A 17,836-nucleotide genomic window follows, 5' to 3' on the forward strand; every position below is an offset into this window, starting at 1 on the left:
TCCGGCCCCAGGCATCGACCCTGCCAGGCAGCGTGGGGGAACACACACACCAGCTGCAAGCTACATATCAATGCTCAAAGCTTTCCCTGATATCCGTCCAATCAATACCACACTGACAAACATCCACTAGCACTCAGGTACAATCATAAGGACGGGGGCGACATGCTACACGTCTCCCGAGAAACAGATACCCCATCAGCATGAGTACCCCATAGGGTGCCTGTCTACCTGTCTTCCCCGTCGCTATAAATCTTACTACGTCACTCCCTCAGTGCATCAATGTCTCTTCACATCTACACCTTTGTCTCGCTGACCGCCTTCAAACTGTTCTCCAACTCCACACCTTAATAAGGTCATATTGTGAGGGAAGATGGGGACTTTGTCCTGATGTGCGAGACACAGCAGTCTGTTTATTTATGTGCAGTGCAAGGCTAGCAGGTACAGGAAGACCAAGGTTTTAACACCTACACCGTGTGCAGACAAACAGTATTCTTCAGGTGAAACACTTCTATGTGTTTACTTACTATCATTTCTGTAGCTATGTCCCTCCCAACCCCTTAGCCCCTCTGGATGGTGGTCTTAAAGAGTCCTGGGCTTCCTACCACGAGGCGCAAGGCCAATGTGTTTCAGAGCCTCTCAGACAGCTGTTTACTGCAGATGTAGACACGGTGTTAAATGTGGGAGAGGTGAACAAAACACTGCTGTAGCCATTAGTAACGCCTGCTCCGTCTGTGGAGACAAGCATGAAAAGGTCATGCATATCCAGATGATAAAGCTATGATCCATTATTGATGTCACTTATGTAATCTAATTCAAGAGTAATTCTGTAATGATAAGCTAATCATAGAGTTCTTGCTGCGTCCACTTCCCCTCATTCCGCCTGGTTTAATCCTATGTCAGTTGTTTTTCTACATGATTAGTAACACAGATCATGCCTGGACTTACTGTATTGAGCTGTTGGTTTTGCGTGTACTAGCAAAATGAGGCATTTCTGATAGAAAGACAACAAAGCCATATGTTTACCATTGTTACCACTGATAATTTTTTTTGGACTGGAATGATCTTGACATCACGTAATAATGTCTACATTTGGCCAGTTATCCAAACAAAAATAAGAAAATACATAATCAAACAACACAATAGAGTGGTGCAGGGATGACGTATTTTTGAAGGCCAAACTGGAAGTTGGAATCGGCCTGGTTCCCTCGACAACAAGTAAATAGGATTTTTTTCATTGGGTTTTGGATTATTGCAGAAAATAAGCTCTGCGGCAAAGACACGTTTATGATACTTACACGTTTTGTTCTGTAAGATAATCTTCACAAATGAACACCACTTTTATGATTTTTGAAGAGTGAATGCAATCGCCAGAAGTTAAAAGCTAACGTTAGGCTATAAACAAACTACACCACGGTCGCAAAAAGCGCGAGTATACAGTACACAACGACGCTGCAAAGGCGGACATAATGTCGGCATTATGATGTTTTGTAGTCTCATTTAGCCACTTGTTAGCAACCGCCTTTTTAAAGACACGTAAAAGCTTCAAAATTCACGAGTGGGATGTTTACTCTTATATTTTATATTGTAGAACAAAATGTGAAAAATCTCTTAAGCTTGTGTTAACCACAGACCTTATATTAGGCATCTAACTAAAAACCCATTAAAAAAACCCATTGACTTCCAGACGAGGGAAGCGGAAGTGCTAAAATGCTAACTCATTTCTGGGTTTTAGGACTCATTCCTGCACCACTCTATACACCCTAAAATGTAACACTTAATCAAAAGTGTTGCTTAAAAAAACCCAGAAGATTAAAAGCTGTAGTTACAGTGCATGTTTTCATGTCTTCAACAAAAATCATACATTAAATCACTAATCATAACAGTGGTAAGAGCTGCTGGCTATATAAACTGGCCCGGCGGATCTGAAGGAAGTGGAAAATCAATTGGTCATAGATTAGCTTACTGCAAATTCAGTCGAGGATATTTTCAACAACATTAAATGCTCCGGGTAAAAAATAGAAATGTTGAATATTTCTCATTTTTGCCAGGAGCAGTATATATATGTCTTGTTGTTGTGTGCGTGTCTGTAAATGTGCATACGTGCAGCTGTGTGTCATGTCATGTGTATCGCTATACCTTATTATAGGGACTTCTGGGAGCTGTAATGAGGGGAGAGAGCGTGGTCACTGTGCACCTCTGTGTGGGAGTCCATGATAGCCTGCGAGGGTCAAGGGATTACAGACATGTCTTGTTAAATTAGGCTGCTGTGGCTGAGTGCTGTGACTGAGTTAGGGACTCAGCTGTCTGAGTGGGACCCGGGTCTGTCTTGGTGATGAGCTACAGACAAACATGTAGAAGCATATCACTGCTCCTCTCCTTGGGGAGTTTAGTGATACCTTCCTCCACTGTGTATTCAGTTTTTTCTTGACCACTGTGAAACTCTCTGGCAGTGCCACCAGATTCTGAATGAATACAAATCTTTGCTTTTTGACTGCAGCTAAATCTAGATGTGCTCCGTGTATGTATATTATATGAATCAGATCTCAATTTTCAGATTCAATCTTTCAATGATGTTGACAAAACTCAAACTAATGGTTGTCAAAGTCTTCCCTGCACCTTCATGCAAGCAATTTCTCTCAGAGTTACAGAAGCAGCGCAGCAATATAGCAATCCTTTATGGAGAACATGCAGTAAAGAGTGGGCTGTTTTAGGCAACATACTGAGTCGTATATCCAGATTGCCTCACAACAATTGAGTTGGTTCTGTGTCTTGCTAAAGGACACTTTGGCAGGAGAGAGGGCTGCTGATGAAAATGTCTGTCAAAGATATTTAACCAATGACCTTGCTTAGTTACAGAACAGTCTCTTAAGCTCCGGGGACACCGTGTCTTCAGTGCATCCACCACAGCTACAGTACTTACTTTTAGCAACACCAAATGTACATACATTCATCATCTCAAACTCAAGCACTGGCCTTCAATGAATGAGGAACCATGTCCATGTTGATCACATAGCAGCTACAGTAGAAGAAGTAATGCACAAATCAAATATCAAGTGGCATATTTCCGTTTCCAGCACTTTTCGGATATTTCAGCTTGTGTACTGTATATGTAATGCATTTGCTCAATGACTGAAAGTCTAGTTTTGGGGCTCGACTATTTTCGAAGTGCTACACAATGCAACACACAAGCTGTGGTTAATGGAAGTTCTAGGTTTTGTTCGAGAAAAAAAAAGGCAAACATCCTTTTGATCAGTCCAGGGAAAAGTCTTTTCTTGCATCCGACTGTTTCCACTGAACCACACACGTATTCTCACCAACACTCACACATTAACAGTTGCACACAGTCAGGAAGAAAAACAACACACGCTTTCTACACACATTAGCGGCATGAGCTTGGAAGACAAAGTGAGCTTGTTAGGACATGGTTGAGGACTCTGCAGAAAGCCAGTCGCTCACATACTGTTACGTCTCAGTATTGAAATGGAGGGTAGCTCGCTGAACCCCTATCCCCCTGCTTCAAAAAACAGTATTATAACGATAAAGTGGTATAAAATAAGGATTGACGGGCCGAGAGGAGGTGAATCATTACCCCACAGGAAAATACTTTTTTTTTTGGTTTCCTAAAATCTCTTCTCCATCTCTCATTAGGTTTTGAAAAGTTTATACAGAGGATAAATAAGTACAATCTAATAGATACATTTAAGGATCAACAATATGTGATCCTGTATGAGATGGTACAAGAGTCAGCCTGTCTCGAAGCATGTTCTTTTAGCTAAAAATGTAGATAATTTTTTTGAAACACACAAAAAGCATTTATACATGCAGGTATTAGTGCATAGGTTCCTGCAGAAAAAAGAGTATTATTGTGTAGTCCATTGAACTGTCTTCCCAAAACGTCACCAGATGAATTTGGCATAGTTATAGAAATAAAGATAATGACTTTAAATGGAGATCTTTTTTTCACACCCTCCTAGTCCCTTGATTAACTTATCATTTAAATATATCTCTATCTATGTACAGTATGTATGAATAAAAAAAAGAGGACAACGCATAAAACAAATATAGAGTATTCTAGAGATCCGAGTTACCCGGGAAAGTGTCTTTTTAAATCACAGTAATTTTTAAGATCTTGGTAAAAATGAGAGGTGGAACACAGTGAAGTCTGAAGACAGAAAGAAAAAGAAAGCCACACACGGAGATAGTTTGTGTGTGTGTTTCAGTTTGGAGGAGCACAGGAGGGTGTGATCAATCCTCACAAATTGGAAGGGAGTTTAGAGCGGACAGTTTGAGGTTCTAGATCTGATGAGTAGGCAGCAGAGGCCCTCCGTAGAGGCAAGGCCGGGGACGCCCCGGTGGACTGAGTCTGGTGAGGATGCCCCGGAGACGTCTGGATTGGAGGAGTCATGTGCCCTGGCACTGAGCTACAGGGTTTGGGCACAAGAGTGGGTGAGGAAAAGGGTGAGGGGTAATATCCGGTTTCCACAGAGGAGCAAGCAGTATGGTGGCCTAAGGTCTGGGCCACCTCCTGGGGCAGGGATGGGTGCGAGCTGGATAAAAGCTTTAGGTCCTCGGAAAAGCGGCCCAGCGGAGAATCTCTCCCTGCTGTGTGTGGCTGGCTGGGAAGCTGCGAAGGGAAAGAAGGTTGAGGCATGAGCAGAGAACTGTGGGATCCGGTGGCACTCGAGGGGTCGCTGTAGTGGAAAGTCCTGCCCGCCACTGGGCTTTGAACAGTAGGGCTGGGCGCCACCGGGGTAAGGCAGGGGGAGGCGTTTGCTGAACCATACTGGGCCAAGGAGGCCAGAGCAGACCTCTCCAGGGACATCTGGTGAGGCAGTAAGCCAGACTGGAGGCCTGCCAGGCTAAAATGGCTGAGGGAAGATGGGGAGCCCTCAGCAGGCTGCTGGCTGTGCTGTCCTCTGTTAGAGGATGGGGAGCCATGGGGAGGGGAAGGGAAGAGGTTTAAGCCACTGGTAGTCCTGCCTCCCCCAGCAAACTGCTGCAAAGGAGCCACTTGAGGAGGCTTGGGAGGTGGCTGGCTAAGGAGTAGCTGACCTGGCATTGGGCTGGACGAGCCGGTAGATATAGGACTCTGACAACGAGAGGAACTAAGAAGTCCAGCTGTAATTCCAGCAGAAGTTCCTCCTACAGGACAAGCTGTAGACCCTCCTATATGGCTGCCTACTGCCCCTCCTGATGTTCTACCAATATGCCCCCCAATCACCACTCCCCCTGGCCCACTCAAACCTCCAATACCTCCTATATGGCTAGTTGTGGATCCACCAACAATCCTTCCCAACAATCCTACAGGATTCCCTAATATGGAATCACCAGAAACGCTACCAAGCGTTCCCCCAGAGGCCCCCCCTGTCAATCCCCCAGAAACCACTCCCATTGATCCACCAGAAGCCCTCCCTAACGATCCTCCAGAGGTCGTCACTACCGGTGATTCTCCAGAAGACCCTCCCACTGATCCCCCAGAAGCTCTTCCTATTGATCCTCTAGAAGTCCCTCCTATTGATCTCCTGGCTGCATCTCCTATTGACCCACAGGTAATGCCCCCCGCTGATGCACCCGATGCCCCTCCTGCCACCCTGACACAAGCAGCACCCACTGATCCTTCAGATACCCCTACCAATGATTCCCCTGAGATCTCTACTATTGATCCACCAGTAGCTCCTCCCAACCCAAAGTGCCCCCCAGGCGGTAGCCCCGTCGTTCCAGTTGTAAAGTCCTCTCCAGCCCAAGCAGTGTCTCCTCCTGTGGCTCCTTCCACAGACCCTACGACCGCTCCACCTGAAGACCACCCTGTAGCACCACCACAGGCTCCAACTGCCCCTCCACTTATTCCTGACCCTGTGCTTCCACTTGTAGATCCTTGGTGGAAGAGGTTTGAGAGAGGTGGGGTGCTGGAGCGAAAGGGATGTTGATGCTGTGGTTGTGGGTGTAGCTGGGCCATGCTAGATGAAGGTGAATCAGAGGAAGAGTAAGGTCCGAAAGGGAAGGCAGAGGCCCCTCCTCCACTGGACCCAGAGCCAGCCCCACTAAGTCCACGCTGGCCTCCGCTACCTGAGGCCTGTTGGCTACAGCCAGTTGGCCCCATACCTGACGTCATGTGCAGGGCCCGAAAAGAGGCCAGCAATGGCATGTCCACCGCAGCGCGCAGTTTAGAGGGTGTGCTAGAGGGAGAGTCCCCAGCAGAGCCAGGTGTTCTGATGGGGGGAACAAATGTGGGGAACTTCTTAAACCGGCTGGAAGGGTCCTTTTGGGACCCCAGAAGAGAAACCGGGGGCCTGAAAAGAGTTTGTGGAAGGAGGGGATGGTGTGTCAGGGCAATGGCTACTGAGGTGGTGGCGGCTGCTGCCTGGAGAGGGGCCTGGATGAGCGGGGCCCAGATGACAGGGGTAGGTGAAGGAGGCGTCGGCGGTGGGGCGTTCTGGAAGAGGTGGGCGCAATGGGCTTGGTCCCTGTCGTGCTGCACAATCTGCTGGATGATCTCATTCTCCTGGTAGTTGAGTTCACCAGAGCTGAGGTCGTGGTCCACCTTGTGCTGCAGGATGGAGTTTTTCTTGCCTGTAAAAGCCCACACAAACACAAAAACAGACTCATAGCAAGTGACAGGTGAGAGAAGAAAGCGATGAAAGGAGAACGAGCATAAATCGTGTAGGCAGTTAGAACCAGGTTGACATTTGGGTGTACTCGAGTATCCACTATATTTTCCAACAACCCTTTCCAAAAGGAGAAGCTGGCACAGCTATGAAGGGAGAAAATAAAAATAAATAAAAGTGTACCTGAAAATCACAAGTTGGATAAAGGAAGGAAAAAAAGATTTAAGAAAGAGACTAGGGGGATGGAACAGAAGGGGAAAGACAAAGCATAAAAGAGCACAGAATAAGAGAAACAACAAAAGATAGGTGGGAGATAACTACCCGGAGACAGAAGCTCAGGATGACAGCCTAAAGTGTAGGCGGTGTATGTTTGACTAACTCTTACTGTGATTCCCTAGGTGACAGGGACAAAACATAAAGCAAACATTGTACCACATAATGCAGGTTCAGCCCGTGATAGAGTGTGAGCGGCTGAGATAATAGGTCAAGCCTTCAATTATCTCTTTGGTGTCATATTTTCTTTCCTGTTATTGGCTATTAATATCAAAGGGAAGCATCTTAAAATAAATTGTTCTAAAATACTACTAACTTCTGTGGGATAAGCCACCTTATGACACAAGACTAGAATTACCGCCTCACGGTTGTATGCCTCAGTCAGCCAGTCCAGTTGCAGTTTACATCCATGTCTGTCTATAATTTCATCACTTTATCATTTTAGACTTTTGTGTGAAATTGTCATAATTAGTGTATGTATTCTTGAGATACAGCCAAAAACGTTTTTTGTGAGGTCACAGTGACCTTGACCTTTGACCACCAAAATCGAATCAATTCATCCTTGAATCCAGGTGGATGTTTGTGCTTAATTTGAATAAATTCCCTCCAGGCGTTCCTGAGATATCATGTCCACAAGAATCGACCGGACAGTTCTTCTTTTTTTTCGGTTTTCCCTTTTTCACTTTCCACCCTACGACCACCCTGAAGTCTCTGTGAGCTGAGCCCAAGGTCAAAGAGACAAGTTGGAGTTGCGTCACTATGACAGGCATACTGACTGCTGACCCAACCTCCGAGAGAAATGTGTGTAACTCTGACCGCAAAGTCCATTATTCATTGTTGAATGGCCGAACTAGCGATGACAGGGTTAATTCACATGGCTGCCATTTTCAATTTGGCGCTAACAAAAGGCTGTGAAATCCGAAGATATTGTAAATGCAATTAGACCCAGATCAATCTCTCCATTTTCTGGTATGACTGGTGGCAGATTAGTAGAGATGTTTCATTGAGCTATTGTATCTACATCCAGCTTGACCCTGGCGCCACCTAACCCTTTATCACCTGCACACCCCCAATCACATTGTGCAAAGTCCATCAAGACACTAATTAATTTGTGGATCATTGCTGTGTGAGTGACTTAATTATGGAAGAAGGGGTGTACACGAGCATCGAGCCCGGGAGAAAGGACGTACGCAGGAGACCATCTCACAGAAACATCACTATCAGCCCACCACATCTTTTCAAAGCAGCCATTTTCTACAAAGAGACCCCCTGAAGCAATTTCTCTATCTTCCATTCTAAACATAGCTGAGGATAAAACAGAGCATGCTGTGATGGCTGAGTGATGATACAGGCGTGCCTTTCATTGTGAATTTTTCATCTACTCAGGCTGAGCCTGGGAACAGCGATGGATATGGAAAGAATATCAATTGTATGCGTAAGAGAAGTCACGCAGGGATTTCAGAACCAGAGCGCTATCTGCATGTTTATATGCAGATGACTTTGAAAGTAATTTCAGTCATTGAGTATCAGTGTGGACATTTTTTTTTTTACAACCCTAAAGTTTTGTCTGAGAGCTTTGGCTCTGGTTTGAAATATTTTTATTGGGCCATGCTGAAACTAAATAAATCAGAAACTAAAACAGAGATACATCCTCTCCTAACATATACACTCATTGATATGCTGACTTGGTAAATCAATATTAGTCATAGGCTTTATTTGCAAATATTAAAAATGCACACTGAAGGGTTGTTAAGGTTTCCATTTCATGTCCTCATAAAAGTTTGTGAAATGCAGTAATAAAAAGTCTTCATGATTTCCCTCTGAAATTGTTGTTTAAATTGAATTTCCTTACCAATACGGTCCAGCCTGTCCACGGCAACAGTCTCAAAGGCCCTTCTCATCATAGGATACTCCTCCAGCACCTCATTGAAGTTGTCCACAGACAGCGAGTACAGGCGACAGTACGTGTCTGCTCGGACACTCGCTGTCCTTCTGCCCCGCGTCAGCAAACAAATCTCTGCAACACAACACAGCAGACAAGAGACGGTAATGTAGTGGAGTTAAAACCCAGAGGCTCAGCTGTCTTTGAGTTTAACTGAAAATTAAAACAGTTATACCAGTTTATAACAGTCGATTTCTCTATCTGTAATTTAATCTTACCTCTTTCAACATATCCTAGCGAGTAGTGTTGTCAAAAAATATCGATACATATTGATACTGAATATTTGAAATGGTATCAATACTCATTTTCTACAGTATTCATATACACGGTACCAGCTGCGCTTACTGCTCTCTCTTCTCTCCAACAGCGAGTTGACACACACACACACACACGCTATTTATCTTTTAATAAAAATCCAAAATGTTATGGCCTCAATGTGGTCAATTTTTCCCTGTGGTATCAAAAATATTATTGAATATCAATATTTTTCATGGTATTGTATTGAAGTTAGAAATTCCAGTATCGTGACTACACTATACTAAAGAGTAGGATTATACAGCTTTATTATTTTCCGCAGCAGATGCTGTATGCTAAGTGACAAAGTAAAACACAATACACTTTCTAAGCAAAACGTGAACTCAAGAGTTTTTTTTGTTTTTTTTAGCATCAAGAGAAAATAACTTTTCTGTAATCCATCGTGCAGCACTTAATGCCATCTTCAGAGCTTAGAGGCCTGCCAGCCCTCCTCTGCCATGCCCACTCAGGACAAATAATGCTCCATTACACAAGCTGCACTGCTGTAGAGACCTGGCACAGAGACGGTGTGTGTGGGTGCAAGTCTGTCTGTATTGTATGCAGGTGTCACATGTGCATGCATGCACTATTCAAGCAGATGTGAGAGCCAGTGTCTGCACAGGGTGTTTGTGTGTGTGTGCACGTACACAAATGTATGTCAAAGTACTATATTTGTGTGCATGCATGATGCCAGTGTTTTATTCATGAGAGTAAAGCAGTATGGGAGAGGTACGGTATAGTGAAAATACAGGTTTTATATTCTATATATACTTTAAAATGTAAATGAATATACGTATATGAATGTACGGTTTGCATCTATAAATTGCTATATATTGTATGTATGTGTGTATTTATTTATATGGACAGGGGTTAGGGGATTTTGAAGTATGCATGTGTTGGTGTGCTATGTGTTCGTACACATTCCCTAATGCCTTTTCTCTTTAGCTTTCATCTCATCTTCCGCCCTCCCTTCCTGTGTTTGCCATCACACTCCCTCTTTCTCAGAAACCCATTTCCAGCTCATCTACACACACACATGCTCTCAATTCTCTCACAGAATGCACTTTCCTTCTCCCTCCGCCCCCCTGTAGCCTACATCAAATCAAAATTTTAAAAGAATTCTTCAACTTATCTCCAGAAATCTCATGCATAGTTTGACTCTCCACCATCACTGTCTCCATTGTCCCATTTCCCCTTTTGGATATTCATCTATAAAATGTTGGTGTTTGTGGGTTTTGCATTTACATTTCCTGACCGGCAGCCATACACACACACACACACAGCAAAAGCCTCCGTGTACAGTACGTCTGCTTTAATCAAAAACATGAGTAACCCTGTTTTTTTTGTGTACATTTTATATGTGGGTACGATGACATTGAGCTGCGTGTGGGTATGTGATAAAAAAACGATGCTGTCAATGAGCCTGGGTGTGTTAGGGGCTAGTAACAACCGTGGCCAATCACGACAGCTCCTCTCATCTCCTTTAAAAGCAGCGCTCATCAACATATTAAGAAATCTACACATTAATCTGGACAGTGTGACATTCATACTCAACCCATATGCATGATATTCATACTGTAGGCAAATGTTACGGAAACATCATAGTCCTGGTTGAATATTATAAAACGTGAAATGCCTTGAAAAACCAGATGGAAGATGAACCCTTGATTTTGTTCAACCACATCATGTTGTTCATCAGCCATAGGTTGACATCTATTGTATCCTAAGGACGTCACAGTTTTGTTGATTTTTTTCTGCATTAACTAGGGAGCTGTGTGAAACAGAAAGATAAAACTGGACAGTTTGATGTCAACATGAGCGTAGGAGTCTGTGTGGTTACTTTGCAGCAGCCTGGTGCCGTTTGATCAAAGTAGCCACTTGCAATTTGACAATGCACACCACTCACATTAGGAACTGCAGATGGAAAACTTTCTGTAAAGGATAGCCGTATCAGGCAGCTGCATGAGGAGATAATTAACTGAGAGGGAAAGCCTTTCAGTTAATTAGCCACAGCATGCTGGCTGTTGTCTATGACAGATGCTGGTAAGCACCAGATATTTAATCTTCACTCTGCCTTCCTAGCATGAAATAATCTGAATTAAAAAAACAAAAAATCTGTGTCCTGTACACGTAGAAGAAAGTGAAAAGACAATTAACACAAAAATAAAGAAAAAGTTGGACATCACAAAGATGACTGAAATCTTAGAATATATCACAGAAAATATAAACGCCTGGTCAACAGCCTTAAAATAAAAATATTTTGTCCACAGGTAAAAGAAAGTGAAAAGACAACACATGAACTATAGAGCTGATTAATCGATTGGTTGTCAACTATTAAATTAATCAGCAACTATTTTGATAATGGAGTAATCGGTTTGAGTATTTTTTTAAGGAAAAAAAAATCTAAATTCTCTGATTTCAGCTTCTTAAATGTTGATATTTTCTGGTTTCTTTACTCCTCCATGACAGTAAACAAACAAGACATTTGAGGATGTCATCTGGGAAACAATGATTGACATTTTTCATCATTTTCTGACATTTTATAGACCAAACAACAAATCGATTAACTGAGAAAATAATTTAAACGACAGATTAATCAACAATGAAAATAATCATTAATTGCAGCTCTAACATGAACCTATATGGAGGGACTGCAAAAACAACTCTCAATATGATTAAAGGCAATAAAAAAACACCAATAAACATGACCTCAAAAATTGCCTTAGAGCCGAGTGAACACAAAATAATGTCAACACTGCACGGTTCACATGCGTAGCATTCACTACACAGCGATTGCAATTAGATTGTATTGGACTTTACATTTTTCTGGTCACTGAGTGTGAAGTAGCTATAATTGTATGTGATGGTTTGAAAAATGAGATAGGTCAACGGATAAAGGGAGAATGCATGATTTGACAGCGCAGAGAATGAGGAATATGTACTCTGTACGAAGCGTAAGAGCAACCTTATGTGCAGTGTGTGTTACTGTTTGTGTGTGTGAGAGAGAGCATGGGTGAATGGACAATCGCCAAGTTAGCAAGAGAGCTGTGAGAGAGTAAAAATACCATGCTCTTCTGTTTGTGCATGTGTGTGTGTACCCTGTGTGTTTGCACAAGTGTTTGTGTGTGTGTACTGTAAGTGTGTGTTAGCGGGGCAGCCCTGGCTGCAGCCGTGGTGGGGTTCCATTTCCCGAAGCACTGCTCCAGTAATCCCCTCTGGAGAGGAGCATCACAGCTCTGTATTAAATCCTCTTGTCCCGTGGCTTTCTGGATGAAGCCCACACTGCCAAGATGAGGCGGTGAGCTGCAGTGAGCCCTCTGGCCTCGTCTAACTGTCTTTGCAGAGAGCAAGCGAAGCCCAGACACTTAGCGGTGCCATCTGAACTACAAGTGCGGGGAAAAAAAAAATCCATGGCAAGGTCCGGGTCTGGTGGAACCCGTTCCGAGCTCGACAATAAGAGATTAGCGGATATCTCTGAGTGCTGAGGGGCTAAATGCTGGCGGCTGCCCTCGAGCTCAATACTGTCCTGAATATCAGAAAATTAGGAGCCAAGTTAAATGTGACGTCAAAATGAGTGATGGCTTTTTTTGCTAAAAGTGGATTTACTGTAGTTGTAGAAAATATATATGATGATGATGATGATGATGTTTCACACAAAATGGTAAGTATTATTTTAGTATTATATATTTGGAAAAAAAAGAAAAACTGAAACAAATCCAAACTTACTTATCAAATTCTAGCTAACATTTAAGCAAAACATATTTTTGGAGAAATAATAATATAACAATAATTATAATAATAATTTCGGGTTTTGATTTCTCTCAGTTTTTCTATTTCTCTCCAAAAATACATTTACTATTTTTTATGAAATAGATCATATTTATTTTCTACTTATAGTAATATGTAAATGTAACAATGCAAAAAGTTTAATATTAAATAAATAAACAAGAAATTATGATTATGTATAAATTGTGTAAAATATATAAATTAACCAATAAATTGTTAAATAATTTAATGAATTATTAAAACTTAGCTCATTAATTAATTCAGTCATTTCATAAAATAAATACATTTCATAATGGAATTTGTTTTACCAGTGACACTTTTATTTCATGTTATTTTTCATGACAGTGGTGCTGTCATCACTCCTCAATTCAGCCAACCACACTACGCTGTTCAACACTTTTATGGCTGGTTCGTGAGTTACATTCAATTTATTTATGAATGCTCTACTCCCACTGCTTACTCACATCTGCTGTGACTCATCGCAATGCTCCCCAAATCCTGCATGAAATCACAGGACAGGCTTAGTTGGTGTAGCTCTGCCTGTATTCTGTAAGGGGGCGTTTGTTTCTCCTCAGACTGACTGCCGCTTCTACAATTACCCATTTTCTGTGTGGTCCTCACCAACAATGAGATGATTCATAATCAGCCTAAAATTGTGGGCTTTTGTCAGCTCAAATTAGCAAAGCTATAATATCGCACAAGATGAATGATTGGTTGTGAATTAAATGTCATCGTACCCACTATTTTTTCATTCTAAAAACAGCATTTAGGAAAAGAATGAGTAAAAACAAAGATGCAACTCTGAGAATAAACGTTTTAAGGTCTACTTGATAAGTCTCCCTGTCTCCCTGCTGTCCTGCTCTGCTTTGAATAGTTTATCTGGTTCAGCTGTGATTGTTCCCAAAAAGCGCTACAGACACAAAGATGCCCCACTTTCCAGGAGAAAAAGTACATCTGTGCACTAGAGGACGTAACCTCGCCATAGCCATGATGTGTTTCTTTTTCACATTTAAGAGACAATGCATTCATCAAAATTGAATGACACCAATTAAAATTGGATGCTGCTCAGGGAAAGGAGGACTACGACATCATGTGCTGTGACCTTAGTGAGGACACACACACACGGCTGCTCTTTTGTTGAATGGTGCAGCCCACGTGTCCTGGGCTCTTACTTGAAAGATGCTTCCCCCGAGTCCCACCAGCTCTTAAAGTAGAGAGCAGACTGCATGCCATGCAAGATGTCAGTGGGTGTGAATGTGTGTGTGAGAGAAAGCAAGAAAAGAAGACAAAATGAACAGTGCAAATGTGTGCATTACTGTCTTTACATTATGAATACCGCATGCTCACAGTGTAACGACATGTCTACATGTTGTACAGATAAATAGAGGGTCAAAATCTATGCTCTCTATATGACTTTTTATTGACTTTCGCTTGGCTACATCCGCACTGGGAGCAAAAAGCTGAGCAAAAACAGTCAATAAAAAAAAACAACTCATTATGAGGTAAATCTGGTGTAGCACTGATACAAACATCAGTGAAATGTTAAGCTCTGAAAATCATTAATGCCCAAGAGATACTTCTCTAAGAAAGACAGAGCATCAGAGAGTAAAGGGTTAAACTTATCCAGGTGTTCATTTTAGACAATGAACACATTGGTAACTGGAAGAAACTTGCCAAGTTAAAATGTAGGTATATACAGTAGGGGTGTTTGAAAATATCGATACACATGAATATCTGTGAATACTGAATACATGAATACTGTATTGATTCTCAAAAACTCTATCACATTTTTAATTAATAGTTTACAAGCTAAGATTCTTGGCAGACAGTGGCTCAGATTGCATAAAAAGTAGTGCTGTGATGTTGGCTGTAACAGGGACTGTGATAGATGCAAATGCAGATCCCACTGTTCTGATTGTATAGAAAAAAAAATGAAAACATTTTTACTCAGATCTGATGCATATGGTGGTGTTCTTTATACTATGACAGTTTTCCTAAAATTAGATTTTAAAAAAATCGCAATATATCTCCTTGCTTATAGTACCGCAATATACTGAATCAGAACCCCTGTATCATGATACGTATCGTATCGCCAGATACATAGCCCTAATAAACAGTAAATTCTGCTCAAGTTATCGCTGAAAAATAGCAAATGATAACTTGGTTTCCAACTACAGCTGGCCACACTGAGTATAATGTATGTAGAAAGGATGTAAGTGTGATAAAGATATTGAAAACAAACTACCCTAACGGCCAGGGTTTGGCAATATATTTTATGAAAATCGCTATACGTGCATGTGCAAATGGCTGCACCTGCAAACTCACTGTGCATCAACCTGAGTGAATGGAAATTCTGGCCTTTGAATGTGCTTTTAAATAAGCCTCAGTGTGCATGTATCTGCATGTGATTCTATGGGTGTACCTGCCTTCCTCTCTGCTTATAAGTGTGCATGGATGTGAATTAATGAGCATGAGCAGGACTGGTCCTGTGATGAAGTATCTGTGTCCTAAAGCCTGGTCTGGCAAAGCTCACCTGGGCTCTGAGTCCTGCTGTCAGCTCCCATCTCCCTCCCCGATGCTGCCCCCCGGCCCACGGAGAAGACCCTCTCTAACCTCTGAAACATCCGCAGTGGGCGGCCTTATTCCCCGTGACATGCCATGCTCACTCCCTCACAGCATTAGCATAGCTGAGCAACACCTTACGTTTGGCTAGCATGCACAGACAGTTCGGGGAAATCTGGTGTTTTTCTGCACCGTGGCTGATACCGAGGTCCCGTTTCATCTCATTGTCTCTTTGTTACCCCCTGAACTGAGGCTGGTTATGTTGGTGGAGGACAAAAGCTACAATAAAACAGCACTCAAGGACCAGAAGATGTTTGTATATGGATGCAAATCCAACATTTTTTGGTTTAATACACCTAAAATCACATAGGCATACTGTACTTTTCAAAATATAAACAATCAAAACAAATGCAAATTATTGACATTTTAGCCATTAATCCAGGTGAACCGTATACAAAATACAGAAATAGGCTCACGCATCTAATACGAATAAGCAAGCGAAGACACTACACCAACCTTATTAAAGCTTCTCAGGGTGATAAAAAGCAATCCTGGTGGTGTTCAACGAAGTCCTCAGTCGGGGTCATAAAAACACTGTTCACTTATTCCGACTTATTCTCCCTCGCATACATATAAGACTAGGAAAAAGCATCTTATAAAGGGTAAAAAGAAACTTCAATGTCTGAGCTGTAGCGTGGTTTGCAGAGGTCAAAGGGTATGGAATGAAATTGATGACACTTTAAAAATGTCTCTACAGTATCTGTGTCTGTTTGTAAAAAGAGCATGAAGGTTGTAACTACTGTATAATACGTGCACTTTTTCAAATCTAGACAACATGTTAGTATCTAAAATATGTTTATTATCCACTTAGTGTCTGGGCCCCTATTTTCAAGCTTCAGATTGCTTATCAGGGTGTCCCATTTCACATATCTCCATTATGTTTTATGATTGTACTTGCACCTTAACTGTGTTGTGAATAATCTAAATTGGACTGAACTGAACTGATGGCAACTCATATTCATGATGGAAAATGGTAATGTAATTGCTACTGTAAGTATTGCTTTGACCAGTAAATGATCAATTTTGATAAATATCCTCCTGCATTTCATTTTATTTTATCACATCTTTGTGCTATCCAGTAACACCCCAGGCTGTTACCCCAACAATAAATGGGCATCCAAATAAACAATAAACACCATACATACTTGTATGAATTTGTATAATGGTTTTGTGTATTATGTGGCATCCCATCTTATTCCCTATCTAGTAGACCACATTGCGTCCTTAGTGTTTGGATGACGCAGCCCAACAATTACTCACAACCTATTATGTCGTATCAAATCATACATTGTATCAAAACACGGCATTGTATCATCTTATTCTATCCAACCTGTCATGTTATATAAGGCTACTCTATATGTCATCATATCCCCCATTCTGTCACTCAGTCAACTTGCTGCAGTGCCTCGATCTTCAGCTGATGCTGCTCCAGAATAAGAGGTGCAGGGGTGTTAACTGGGTTAAGGACCGGGAGGATTACCTGGGCCTTTGCTGCTGCCAGGCTCTCTCACTGACTCACTCTGTCAGGGTGGCCATTTGGCAGCTCTATAGCACAGCCAGTCTGAGCTCTTGAGAGGGGAAACAAAGGTAAAAAAACAAAAAAACATAGTGAAAGACAGGGGAGATGTGAGGAGGAGTGTTATTTCCCTGACCCAGGTCTTCACAAGACTACGAATGAAGAGAGCACCATTCACAGAAAACTGGTCAGAGATTGAGATGTCACAGGAGATTGCAAACTGTGCAGTCAACTTACTTCACTCCTTACTCCCACTCTCTCTGACTCTGTTTCACTTTCCTCTTTTACCCCCACTCACAAAGCTGCTACAAGCACACTCACTCAGAGGCAAAGTGAGCCATCTTAGAGGTGCAATCAAAGGCAGCTTTTGATAAGCACCTCTGACTGGCATGTAGGGCCACCACAAGGTCACTGAGCTCTGCTCCAACCAAAGGAGAGGCGCAGTCTGCACTGGCAACACATCACTTTCTGCAGGCAACAAAGGATGAACTATAACAACACAATAACCTGCTCTGTCTGGGCACTGAGAGGGCAGCGGAGATGCTGTTCAGATAAGTGTTTCAATACTGGACTATAAGGAGAGAAAGAGGGAAGTGGAGGCGAGGGGTGGGGGGTGCATGTTTTCATTCTGAGCCCAGAGCAGTGTCCAGAGAGCGGGCTTGGCAGCGATCCATGTGTCCCTTGGCGTTAGTACTGCAGTCACATTACATTTCCCCTCTCCACTGGATCGCTGTGTGCCCAGCCGACGCTCCCATCCAGGACATGTCGTGTCCACTTTAGACTTTAGGCTCTCTGGCT

General features: G+C 42.4%; 1 protein-coding gene across 2 annotated transcripts in view; it reads right to left on the reverse strand.

Moving 5' to 3' along the window:
* Positions 1-1,677: 1,677 nt before the first annotated feature.
* The window catches only part of hcn4 (hyperpolarization activated cyclic nucleotide-gated potassium channel 4), an 81,118-nt gene continuing 64,959 nt past the window's right edge, over positions 1,678-17,836 (reverse strand). For both annotated transcript variants that reach the window (XM_037795582.1, XM_037795576.1), the window contains 2 exons: positions 8,731-8,895; positions 1,678-6,570 (listed from right to left, as the gene is read on the reverse strand). In XM_037795582.1, the coding sequence (XP_037651510.1) occupies positions 4,253-6,570; positions 8,731-8,895 (2,483 nt within the window). In that variant the 3' untranslated portion in view covers positions 1,678-4,252. The remainder of the gene's footprint in view (positions 6,571-8,730; positions 8,896-17,836) is intronic.

The sequence above is a fragment of the Sebastes umbrosus genome, chromosome 2, assembly GCF_015220745.1.
Source record: "Sebastes umbrosus isolate fSebUmb1 chromosome 2, fSebUmb1.pri, whole genome shotgun sequence".
Lineage (NCBI taxonomy): Eukaryota > Metazoa > Chordata > Actinopteri > Perciformes > Sebastidae > Sebastes > Sebastes umbrosus.